Below are 14,292 nucleotides of genomic sequence, written 5' to 3' on the forward strand. Positions count from 1 at the left end.
ATCTTGCCGTTCTTGTATTCTATTACATATCTATAGGCACTGATCATGCCGTTCTCGTATTCTGTCTATTGCACATATATAGGCTCTGATCCTGCCGTTCTCGTATTCTATCTATTGCACATATATAGGCTCTGATCCTGCCGTTCTCGTATTCTATCTATTGCACATATATAGGCTCTGATCCTGCCGTTCTCGTATTCTATCTATTGCACAATATATAGGCTCTGATCCTGCCGTTCTCGTATTCTATCTATTGCACATATATAGGCTCTGATCCTGCCGTTCTCGTATTTTATCTATTGCACATATATAGGCACTGATCCTGCCGTTCTCGTATTTTATCTATTGCACATATATAGGCACTGATCCTGCCGTTCTCGTATTCTATCTATTGCACATATATAGGCTCTGATCCTGCCGTTCTTGTATTCTATCTATTGCACATATATAGTCTCTGATCCTGCCGTTCTCGTATTCTATCTATTGCACAAATATATGCATTGATCCTGCCGTTCTCCTATTCTATCTATTGAACATATATAGGCTCTGATCCTTCAGTTCCCGTATTCTATCTATTGCGCATATATAGGCTCTGGTCCTGACGTTCTCGTATTCTATTACACATCTATAAGCACTGATCCTGCCGTTCTCGTATTCTATCTATTGCACATATATAGGCTCTGATCCTGCCGTTCTCGTATTCTATCTATTGCACATATATAGGCTCTGATTCTGCCGTTCTCGTATTCTATCTATTGCACATATATAGGCTCTGATCCTGCCGTTCTCGTATTCTATCTATTGCACATATATAGGCATTGATCCTGCCGTTCTCGTATTCTATCTATTGCATATATATAGGCTCTGATCCTGCAGTTCTCGTATTCTATCTATTGCACATATATAGTCTCTGGTCCTGCCGTTCTCGTATTCTATTACACATCTATAAGCACTGATCTTGCCGTTTTCGTATTCTATCTATTGCACATATATAGGCTCTGATCATGCCGTTCTCGTATTCTATAACACATCTATAGGCTCTGATCCTGCCGTTCTCGTATTCTATAACACATATATAGTCTCTGATCCTGCTGTTCTTGTATTCTATCTATTGCACCTATATAGGCTCTGATCCTGCCGTTCTCGTATTCTGTCTATTGCACATATATAGGCTCTGATCCTGCCGTTCTCGTATTCTGTCTATTGCACATATATAGGCTCTGATCCTGCCGTTCTCGTATTCTATCTATTGCATATATATAGGCTCTGATCCTGCCGTTCTCGTATTCTGTCTATTGCACATATATAGGCTCTGATCCTGCCGTTCTCGTATTCTATCTATTGCACATATATTTGCACTGATCCTGCAGTTCTCGTATTCTATCTATTGCACATATATATGCACTGATCCTGCAGTTCTCGTATTATATCTATTGCGCATATATATGCACTGATCCTGCTGTTTTTGTATTCTATCTATTGCACATATATAGACTCTGATCCTGCCGTTCTCGTATTCTATCTATTGCACATATATATGCACTGATCCTGCAGTTCTCGTATTCTATCTATTGCACATATATATATATGCACTGATCCTGCCGTTCTCGTATTTTATTACAAAGCTATAAGCTCTGATCCTGCCGTTCTCATATTCTATTACACATATATAGGCTCTGATCCTGTCGTTCTCGTATTCTATTACACATGTTTAGGCTCTGATCCTGCCGTTCTTGTATTCTATTACACATCTAGAGGCTCTAATCCTGCCGTTCTCGTATTCTATTACACATGTTTAGGCTCTGATCCTGCCGTTCTCGTATTCTAGTATACATATATAGGCTCTGATCCTGCCGTGCTCGTATTCTATTATAAATGTTTAGACTCTGATCCTTCTGCCGTGTTCGTATTCTATTAAACATGTTTAGGCTTTTATCCTTCGGTTCTCGTATTATATTATATTTTGTTTAGGCTCTGATCATGTGATTCTCGTATTATATAGAACATTGTTTAGGCTCTGATCATGTGGTTTTCGTATTATATTATTCATTGTTTAGGCTTTTGCAGTTGTAGTACGTTGACATAGGCCAAATATTTCAAATTGCCCATTATGGCAAAGGCATGCAAATAGCTTTATTAATTTTTTGATTATGGATTCATTTTGCTTTATATATTTATTTTTTTAAAAACACTGTAACAAGGGTTTGCCAGGTATAAATGACAACTGAAATTTCGGATGAACTGATTTATACGGTAAAAATTATAGCTGTATATTTTACAGTTCTTTCGGTTTATTTGTACAAATATTTTCCTACTGCAGAATAAAATTTATAACTCCAGATCGATCTACTGTTTCACATATTTCAATAAAGTAAATCCCACAAAACAAATATTCTTATCTTACAAAGTTCATTTCAAGTACCTGTAAAATATGTTTCAAGATGTCACAGTGTTTGATATGTTGTCAGGATTAGTTTCAATAGACAGTTTAAATAGCAGGAATGCAATAAAAGAAGTATTTTAGTATTATTTTGCTGAGCTTTATTTAATCAAAGCTATTAAAACTATGACGCCAAGGGTGTACCCGTGTGTGAAGAACAAAGTCAAAATGGCTGGTTTAGTGAATCATACGAACACCTTGTTCTTTAAAAGCATGAATACTACTTTTGCTATATGTATATATATATATATATGTTTTAATGTGATTAAACATGTAAGTTAGTATTACCGTGATATGTGAATACACAGAAAACAAATTCTCAGGGTATAAAGAATCCAATTGGAACTCCTTGGCCATTTTACATCGAAAACAACCTTGGTTGTATGGACGGTTTACAGTGTCAGAATTCTTGACATTTGACTACGCTGCAAGTAGATCGCGTAGTAATTTCAATTTAGCAGTTAAACCTAAGGACGTAAATCTTATAGGAATATTAATCATTTATGCAATAACACACTTAACTGGAAATAAATTTGCACTAAGTTATACAAACTACACGTTAAAGCACTACAATTAATAAAATTATTGTTAATTTTACGAACTACTTTTATTGACGAACCGGTTTTTTCTGAGAATGTTTTGATGGAAAATGACTGAGGAGTTCCGATTGTAAAGAATCATGCAGAGAACAACGCCATGTCACCAATTAGAAGGGTTTACCATTATTAAGTGTAAGATGCAATTTATATCAACCAGACTTTAATTAAATTTCGAAATATCCGTTGTTTTAGTATGTCATGTGCTAATGACTTCATTAACTCTAGCGGTTAGCGTTACCTGGGTTACCATTTAAATACCGGCGTTAAACATCGTACTCCGATTGCCGATTAACGGCAAATGGCAAATATATCGAATCTGTGCATTGTTTTGCAAGAAATTGTTATCCCATGTGTCCCGCCTACGCCGCCTTACTCGGATAATAAATAACCATGACATAATTTGTATATGACACTCGAAGTCTGGTCCAATTATGCTACCGTATAATGACTGTTTGAGAATCAAGCCTCAAAACTGCAAATCTTTATTTCAAGGTTAATTCAATGTCTGAACAGAAATAATTTTAAACTTTCCTACACACGTTTAACATGAAACATTTTACAATTATTAACATATCATTTGCCAAAACTAATATTTCAGTTACTTTGTAGAATCACAATCTCAGACTTTAGGAAATGTAGGATCCTAGGACCATGTTTATGAACAGTCTCAAGTCTGAGTGCAGACTGAAGTGGTCAAACTGGAAATACTCATTTCATTGCAACTTTCTTTCTAGATAAGTTTGATGATGAAATTTGCTGTAGTTGTCACAATGCAGAATTGTTCAGTAATCAAATTCAATTTTGGAATAAAGATGTTTCTTTCGAAGTCAATACAAGCGTTATATTCTGAGTCTGATTTTTGCATCGGGCTACAGACTGTGTGTTATTATGATCCGTGCTTTCAGATCATACTTTTATACGTGATTTATAATTCGTGAATATATAAAATATCAGCCGGTGTAAAGGGCGTTGGCAGTGTGGCGCCGCTATTTCCATACTATTTTTTGTGCGTTCGAAGCGTAGAACAATGCCGGTGTCACGGGCGTTGATAGAGTAGCGCCGCTGTTTTCATTCTTTGATCTGTTTTGTGATTCCAAAAAAATCATTCACAATACTATGACCTTGTTCGAAACAATATATGGTCAAACTGAATAAACACTTCTTTAATAAACACACACTTGTTTGTTGTTAACGCTGCGCAGTGCATACGTTGTAAAAATCTTAGATTTGTTACATATGAAGAAAAATAAATTTTCAAAATGTAAACAAGAAAGTGTCTTTTCAATATAAAAACTATTATTTAACGTTAATGCAACTTTTACAGCACCTTCAAAGTATTTTGACAATAGCAACAATATGTGTTCTCCCTTTCGGATGTAACACCCGTACCTCGATTATAAATTGAAAAAATGACAAAAATAGAAAAGTCATGTTAATATTGATTTCGTATTTGGTAATGGTTTGGCTCAAAGATAAGATTCAATAACATGAGATAAATCTGAAAAACAAAATCTTTAACCTCCAAGCGTTTGACTTGATAAATTAGTTAACTCCTTCGCTACAATCTTGAAACAGCACTTGGTGGTTTCAAATTGTCAAATGATAGATTTGAATATTGAAGGAAATTCATATTTATACTTGACGTGAAAATTGGGGGGAAATAATGTATAGTCCCTATATGTTCTCACGAAACTTCTAAACATGTACATTAATAATATGTCTTGCCTATGAAAATACGTGCAAAATAAATAAGATACGTGTAACTTTCGACTACTGTGCCCTTTTCTGTAGATGTTCGTATAATTATTAATCATTTTCGAAGTTAATCGTATGTTCGCATTGATTTAGCTTATATATATATATATATATATATATATATATATATATATATATATACAAAACGATATCAGCTTTTCATGTCTGTAGATGAAAGGGTTTTATGATATACACGATTTAAGTCGTTATATGATCAAAGTTTCGTTTATTGTTAATGATATACAATTGTGCCATAGTTTTATTAGTGTGCTACGTAATTAAGTTATTATGTGAATTTTGGCCAGTATTAAAAATGAACGCAGAGTCGCGGAAATAAAAACAATGAATTTTTGCCCCTTATTTATGACACATATTTAGATTATTGAAGTTACGACAAAAAGCCTTTATTGACACGGGCAAGTGTGCTGTTATTCATAAAGCATCATAAGTCATTTATTTACTTTTTAATACAATAAAAACTACAGAGACAAGCCCAGGAGTCCAACATTCAGAAATAAACCTTGTTAAGAGGCACAAGTAAACAGCCCAAACGACAATAGACTAGAGGCACAAGTAAACAGCCCAAACGACAATGGACTAGAGGCACAAGTAAACAGCACAAACGACAATGGACTAGAGGCACAAGTAAACAGCCCAAACGACAATGGACTAGAGGCACAAGTAAACAGCCCAAACGACAATGGACTAGAGGCACAAGTAAACAGCCCAAACGACAATGGACTAGAGGCACAAGTAAACAGCCCAAACGACAATGGACTAGAGGCACAAGTAAACAGCCCAAACGACAATGGACTAGAGGCACAAGTAAACAGCCCAAACGACAATGGACTAGAGGCACAAGTAAACAGCCCAAACGACAATGAACTAGAGGCACAAGTAAACAGCCCAAACGACAATGGACTAGAGGCACAAGTAAACAGCCCAAACGACAATGGACTAGAGGCACAAGTAAACAGCCCAAACGACAATGGACTAGAGACACACGTATAAACACTATATACACAAATATAAACACCACATTGTCAACATAACAATAGCTTTACCGATAAAAATAAATGTATAACCGCTATTAAACGGTCAGTGAAACATTGGGACACGGGTTTACTGGGGGCTGAAACTAGCTTGTATGGCCATAGCCCCACACTTGGCCTAGCATTAATCAATAACTACAAAACTTTGAGCCTTATCAAAGCCATCAACTATAATAAAATAAAAATAGCATATAAACTGATAAAGTAATGTCAAGTTCTGATATAACGTTTCAAAATGAATGCTACTCCGCGGATTCATAAATAATGCCCTATAACTGATAACGAATATTACATTTGGTTTAATTGTGTTTGAAAAGTTTTAAGAGTGATTGTTTATGTTAATACTTGTACTCATGCAGATATAGATTGCGCCTACTTCAAACATTATATTCGTACAAAATTAATTATATAGGTTATTCCTTTTTGATGGTCTTTGTGGAAATTAAATGTTCAAGCCTTACGCAGCTGGGCGCATGTTAAGAGTTCAGCAAAACCTCCAAATAAATAATATTTTATTTAATAATTGAAATCATTTTAGTTCAATGACAGGACACGCCCCTTTGTTTTCTCGCCCCTAACACTGTTACACGCACGCGTTAGAAACTAGAGTACTATGAACACATGTAAATATTTTGTCATTTCAACATGTCTATTTTTGACATATTGTTTTCTTTGTTGTTTATTTAGCTTAAATGAGTTGTCAATGAACTAAACTTTGGATTAAAATTTGCTTTACCGCATTTCAGATTCTGTTACTGTTGGCATGGTGACCAATATGGCGATGTAGTCATTATCAAATGTTAAACAATCATTTACAACATAATGAGACTTCTTTCAAAACATAAATCGAATTTGACATTTTAGAATATTGTATATTCTAAGCAGAACCGCATTACAGCAAATAACCGCGTACTTCTTACAGCACTGTTATAAAAGTATGACGCTTACTTTACAGAACAAAGCAACATTCTCGAGAAAGACAACTATAAAGGCAGGAATTTAAAGTAGAATATTTTGAAAAATACCCCCAATTCATTTGTTCAAAACAATATTTCTGCCTTTCTAAATGAATCACAATTACTGTGTTTATGTTTAGTGACGTAAATTCAAAACGGCTAACGGACTAGACAACACACATTTTAAAGACATTCACATCCGACTAGATAGGCTAATAGTAAATTCGTATAATGTTCAAATACTTACCACCATAACCGAACGTGAACGTATAGGGCAGGTAAACTAACTGTTACATCTATTTATCAAAACCGGAAATTCTCTGTCACCATACACACATATTCCAACCTCTTCTTTCACTAAGCCAAACTTATTTTGTCACTAACGATGATAGTTTACCAACCCTTTTCTTCCTGTATAGACGAATTGACATTCATAAACGACAGCTAGCATACCAGATAACATGCACAGTTAAGCCCTCTTATCAGCTGGCTGAAAAATTCCCGAGTCTCCTTGAACATTGCCATTTGTCGTATTTGTCAGTGTGTGCTTCAGGTTTTAATCAAACAGTTTTATCAGAACGTATCTGTGTTGAGTGACGCCGAGGGATCATTGATTGTGTTAAGCCAGATTCGTGTCCATTATGGCTGTCTGAATTATAAACTAATTAACATCGGTGGTCAACGATACTTTCAGTGTGGCATTTGGACAAAATTTTCATATTGCGCTCTTAACATTTTCGTTCATTGTTTATGATACAATTTTGAGGAGAATAGTGATTAAATGAGTTGTTAAAAATTCAAAGATCGAAACTTTTGTGAACGATATATGACTTGATGTTAAAAGTAATTTTTCGTTGTTGTTGTTGTTTACGAGACAAAACATTAATAATAATTGTGTCTTTTAGGTCGTCGCTTTGTATTCTTAAACTGTAACCAAACTGTTTAAACTAATACTTTGTAGGCTAGATAACACAAATAGGCTCCCGACCATACGCAATCTAAACTTAATATATTCAACAGGCTTTCTTCTCAGATCTTCAGAGATTGAAACTAGTCTGACCTGGAACGTTTATCTGTTTTATCAGTCCAAGTATACTTCATCATCCAATGACATGCACAACCCTTCACATACTGCATTCCTCAACAACTTCCTTAATCATGTTTACTTTACCTTCCTCCATAGTTTTATCATTGTGATAATCACCATATAATTTATTGTTTTATTTCATTTCTCAAAGCCGTGTTTCAATAAACGAATATTGATGTTCTATATGAACAGAACAAACAGTGTGTTTAAAACATATTAAATAGTATAACATCTAAACACATGTTTTATAGACTACAGATAAATTACAAAATTATCATTAAACATTATAAATTACAAAAACGTTTTTGTTTTAACAAAGGCAGTGAGAAAAATCAATATAACTCTGTTATATTAAGTTGTTTTTAAACTTACATATAACAAATAATGTTTTTTTGTTGCAAATGCAAGAAGTTAAATAAAATTTAATTATATTTCATTTCAAATAATATACTTAAATAACACCAAGGGATTTTTTGTTTGTAATTACATTTTTATTTCAGGACATGTCCCAGCATCTCTCTGCATAACGAGAGCTATAATCGTGGCTTCATTATCTCCACTTAAAGGACAATGTCCTCGTCTTTAAATCAACTATATCAAATTTTCTAGCCAGTAAATTGATTCACCGGTTTGTAATAGTAATGAAACTATTCATTTAAATGTCTCCGAGCAAACCCTACTAGAGTTATACATATACATATTATATAATTTATAATTAATTGTTTAGGTAGGAGAGTGTGACTTTTGAATACATGAGCTATACTAGTTCTTATCACCAGCGATGGTATATCATGTTCTTTTGCAAATTCAAATAACGTGTATCTTACGTGAAGTATCGAACAATTTGTTTTCAAATCACTAATAATAACACAAGGAATTACCAATCATGCGATATTGCAACATCATGGCAACAGCATACTTCAAAGTATCATTTGCAAATTCAAATTATCTGTATCTTACGTAATAAATCGAACAATTTATTTCCATTTCTTCTATAATAACACATTTATTCCCAATAAACGTCATCGGTCATCAGGAGTTCTTGTGTGAAATACGAATGTTTGTTGAAACGGTGTTCGTAAAATAAAAATAAACAATAATTACCGAGATGACGAAATAACAATGTGTATTTGTGGTTTGTAAAGGGAAATTTAAATTGACGCATACAAGAACGTTTTGAAACATACATATAAATCATGCGAAGCTTTTCATACATATTTTTTTAATTAATGAACAGTTGTCTAATTGTTTACAATTTATAAACATCAATTGATTTAATGAGCCTTCGTTTAACTTCAAGTATTTGTATTACTTATAATGACACATTTTTATTTATGTAATCCTTAATCATAAAAAAAATGCCTTTACTCATTCACTTTTATTGGTAATTGTTTCAAGCGTTTCTTTTGTTGAAGTTCAGAAAAGTATTAGACTGTGTACTCGTGTGTTCGCAGTAGTACTGATTAAACATTAACATTGTTTGTAAAGGAATTCTAAAATAATTATTTTGAACATTTGTCAAACAGCAAATAACCTCTTCTTAAGAGCTGATATGATACATTTCATAACAAATAAAGGGATACTTTTTGATTGCGGAAAACGTATCGGTACACTTATCTACTTTAAAAACGCAATACTTCGAAAATGATTTTGATAAACGAAATATTTTTCAGCCCAGTAAATTCCCTGTCAGCGGTAACATGTTTATGTATTTTGAATAAAAAAACTATGATTTTTTAATAATCAAGTTTTTTTCCTCTATGAAATTTTGAGCATGTATTGATCAAAATATGATTGGAATGTTTTCTATTCATTTCATGTATAAACTTTTAGAATAAAAACGATTCTTATAACATTTGAGGGACAGTTCTTGATGATTGTTGTAGTAAGTTCTGGAACCGTCTTATTTAGTATATAGTTGTAAACATCTGTGACCACTCGACACTAGTACAATTTCAGTTTCTTTAAAAATGTAAGCTTTCATAAAAGGTTCACCACTGTGAGTGATAGAATATTTCTAAAACCTTTGATAAATACATTATTTAGTAGAGATTACTTTTAAACCTTTTTGGAAACTCTGAAAGTGTTTTTCTTGGCGTTAATGGAGCAACTATATTGTGTTATATCATTTACATCTTATAAACATATATTACTGTACAATCTGAGTCTTATTCAATATTTATCAAGAAAGTAGACAAACAGCCATTTGTCACTCATAAATATAAAATAAAACGCATACTTACAGAAGCAAAATGCCTAATTTACATCATGACTCTAACACAAATAGCATGTACACTATCTTCGCAAAATATGATATAAATGCTTAAACTATTTACTTACAATGGAACGAATACAAGGAACGTTTTCACTGTGTTATTACTCCCTGGAGTATGACTGTAAATATTAAGTAGGAAAGTAAATATGATTTAGAAGTCTTTACGATAAGAAAATAAATAAAAAATACACTGTCAAATCATTTAAAGGTTTGCCAGATTTATTTCAATGTTCAAGTCATAAGGTAACTGATAACGAACTCAAGCACAAAGAATGTGAATCAATACTCATACATCATTTGAAGGTACTGTCGTATTCTTAAATGACATTGAACAATCTGGCATGGCTATTTTCACAATGTTATCTCAACATCAGTGTTATCGTCCCGTGGATTACCGCAATGTTTGATGTAACGTTCTACAAACGTTCTCACAACTATTTTTACTTTTTGTCAATTATTTACTGTCTTCTGAATACGCTGCTTACTGAATTGTCAGGTCGCGTTCACAGAGAAAGTTGAAACTCGTTTTACACGAGTGTTTGGACCAGGATGTCAATGTCCATTGAAGGCAGAACTCCCTCTTCTCCCTGCTTCTCTTCTCTAGTTGCTCAGGTAATTCGATAGTTTGTCCCGAAATCCATCGCCATGTTCCGTCCGATGAGAAATCGTATCCTCCAATCCAGAAGGGCTGAGTTTGGAGAAAGTCGATTCCTGTCACTTCGTTATTGATCATAGTTTGAACAGCCAGTCTTTCTTCTTCGGAATCTAAGACAGCTAGATAACCTCCCAGGCGTTCGCAAGTTTCTTGAGCGTCTAACCAGCTTTGTTTCCAGTGCCGAGGAATTAGGTAACAAGTATCATTTCCGGATATCCAGGATTTCGGACAGCCTTTGCCCTCGTACATCAGGTCTTTAAGTTGTCTAAGTTCAAGTTTAACCTCATTTAGCTGTTCATTTAACTTTTCAAATAGTTCATACTGATATGTATATTCCCAAACTGGAGGATGAATTACTTTGTCAGCATTCAAAACATTGAATCGCAAAATAATTATGCATACTGTGTATGCCGAAAATTCTAAATTATAATGCATTTTAAGTATATTTTGCTTAAATATTGACAATTAATAGCACTGAGTTTTTCCTTATCCTGACGAAAATGGCATCTATTTATATGCGCAGGAATCATCAGTGAAGATACTAAAAAATAAGTTAAAAGGCCATATAAATTGAAATTCTGAACGGAAATCTGAAACAAGATATGTGCCTCCTTATCCGATTAAATTCATTACATTGCTAATTTTACGTTTTCCTTTACGTTTATGATATTTTGTATCTGAGCTCGGTAGAGATAATAACTCAAATTACAGCTAGTTAACAATAATTGCAAGGGAAAACACATAATATTTTTCATTTACCCTTAGTTACTTTGAAGTGTGAAAATTGTGACAGCTATCTATCATTAGAGACCTTTATAAACCATCAGGTCATGATACAAAATGCCAGATATAGAAATACAAATAGTAGACATGTTGCTGTTTCTGGTGGTTATCATGACTTGCCATTCTATATTTTCATTGTTTAAATGGATTGCAAATATTGTATATGAACATATCAACGAACAATGCCAGACGCCCAGACAGATCACACGAAAACCGTTTAGTAGCAAAATTCAATTTACAATGCATTTACAAAAAAAACCTATACCAATCCGGTATCCGCGTGTCATCATGAACACTCTGACATTTCATCACCATGTGTTTTTTATTTTCGAAGGTGGGATTATACAATCACGTTACTCTTATAACGTTTATTTATGATCTTAAAATGAAGTTTTGTATTTGTAGCATGACGAATGATAAATCGACAGATTTAAAACATCTCATAAAACTAAACCTCAACAAGAAGTGCTTAAAGTTACTGTTAGCAATTGCATCAGCAACTCTGTGAATTGCAACAACTATGTCAATGGCATTTTAACGTTCTACTAGATTATTTGCATAACAGCCTAGAATAAACATTTATTTTGTCACAATTGGAATCCTTAAAACTTTAGTCTGATATTGACATCAAATGTCATAACAATGTTTCAGGAACAAAGTTATTAATTTAATAAAAAAACAGAACATAAATTCTCATAGGCTTTTTCGTCAAAAAAAATAAAACAACTGCCATATAATACATATTGAGTTCCTTCAGTTATAAGCTCCTAAATGGTATAAGCGGTCACTGTCATATCGAACGTTGTTACTATTACTATTTTTATACACTTTCTCATAAACATCGCCTATCCGTTACTTCACTGAGCCATGCCATTACGGTCACATCAAACACAATTAGCAATTAGACTAGAAACAGACTGCAATAATCAGATTTGAGCTCAATTCAGGACTTCTAGTCTTCACGTGATGCCCGGTTAGATAGGAAGTGCAAATGTACACAAAAGTGTTTTGTTCTATTGATTGCCGTTATGTTAAATCTTCATTTTAAAACAGTGTTGCTTTCTTATTAAATACATCTAAATTAAAAGACGGATAATACACTATAATTAAAGTTAATGCAATTTGTATTTTTAATCTTTATTTCAACTGCAATCGGACATAGAGAGACATATCTTGCAAACTTTAAAGGCTAAAAAACGTGTTTGTAATGTTTTTTACAGTTTAGTTTTCACATGTTCTTTCTCTTTATATAAAACTCTTTCAAATGATACCAAAATAGCATGACCACCATATTAAATTCCATATCAGCATCTTCTCATATGGACCACTACCTTATTCAGCGAACAAGACAATGTGTTTTAATGCTGGACCTTGGTGATATTACTATACATGGATATAAATACAAAGATTCCCACATCATTACATTTGTCATCAAGATTAGATAGACACCGGGGCGCCATATAGCGTCAACCATATTTCTTTAATAATTTGACGCAGTAACCCACTATTTGATCAATCTTTAAATAAGTCGTTCGTGATCTTCTTGAAAAAATTTCACTTTCTGACCAAGATTCCAAGCTAAAATCACACCTATGTTGGACCTAACACGGACCATAAGAGAAATATTGATCAGGGGTGGTCAGGGTTGGTCCTGATTGAAACTGAATCGACGGTCCCTCGACGGTCGCAAAACATCGGACAGGCCCGAACAATCACGGCACCACAGCGGATTTACATCGTTCAACACGGATCCAACACCGCACGGCAGCGCCACGGACCGTCCCTGAACGAGCCTGACCATCCTCAACGAACATGGGGTAAACATGGATGACATCGGGAAACATTCGGGCCATCCCGAATCAGTTATGGAATGTTCCTGACCTAACATGGACCGCCCCGTATTGATCCGTGTACAACACGGTATGCCGAATCGCCTTGGATCAACACGGTGCCACAACGGACATTCCCGGAGCCAACATGGTACCTACAAAGACCATCCCGGACTACCCCGGATTATAAAATCATCCTGGATGGCCACGGACGGTTCCAGATGACCCCAGCAATTTTAGACAGTTTAAAATTGAGGGGTAGTGTCCTGGACCATCCAAGACCATCCAGGACTCTCCCGGATAACCCTGGACCCAACGTGGATTGGAAGTATTAGCTCACAGGGTCACAAGCAATAACTCATCTAAACACACAGGGACACAAACAGACACTCATATATACATACAGGGTCACGAATAGACACTCATCTATACATACAGGGTCACAAATAGACACTCATCTATACATACAGGGTCACAAACATACACTTATATGTAAACCCAGGGTCACAAGCAGACACTCATATGTAAACACAGGGTCACAAACAGACACTCATCTATACATACAGGGTCACGAACAGACACTCATCTATACATACAGGGTCACAAATAGACACTCATCTATACATACAGGGTCACAAACATACACTCATATGTAAACACAGGGTCACAAACAGAGACACTCATCTATACATACAGGGTTACAAACAGACACTTATATGTAAACACAGGGTCACAAACAGACACTCATCTATACATAAAGGGTCACAAACATACACTCATCTATATACATAGGGACACAAACAGATCTTATCGATACACACAAGGTCACAAACAGACACTCATCTATACACACAAGGTCAC

The 14,292-nt window shown here is 34.4% G+C and overlaps 1 protein-coding gene across 3 annotated transcripts in view; it reads right to left on the reverse strand.

Annotated features, from left to right (window-relative positions):
* Positions 1-10,645, reverse strand: part of LOC128239303 (cadherin-23-like) — a 33,313-nt gene extending 22,668 nt beyond the window's left edge. For 2 of the 3 annotated variants that reach the window (XM_052955897.1, XM_052955895.1), the window contains exon 1: positions 7,050-7,218. In XM_052955897.1, coding sequence (XP_052811857.1) covers positions 7,050-7,055 — 6 coding nt within the window. In that variant the 5' untranslated portion in view covers positions 7,056-7,218. Of the gene's footprint in view, positions 1-7,049; positions 7,219-10,132 lie in introns of those variants that run through there. The other variant, XM_052955896.1, reaches the window with a different exon arrangement.
* Between the last annotated feature and the right edge of the window lie 3,647 nt (positions 10,646-14,292).

This window comes from Mya arenaria, chromosome 6, assembly GCF_026914265.1.
Source record: "Mya arenaria isolate MELC-2E11 chromosome 6, ASM2691426v1".
NCBI lineage: Eukaryota > Metazoa > Mollusca > Bivalvia > Myida > Myidae > Mya > Mya arenaria.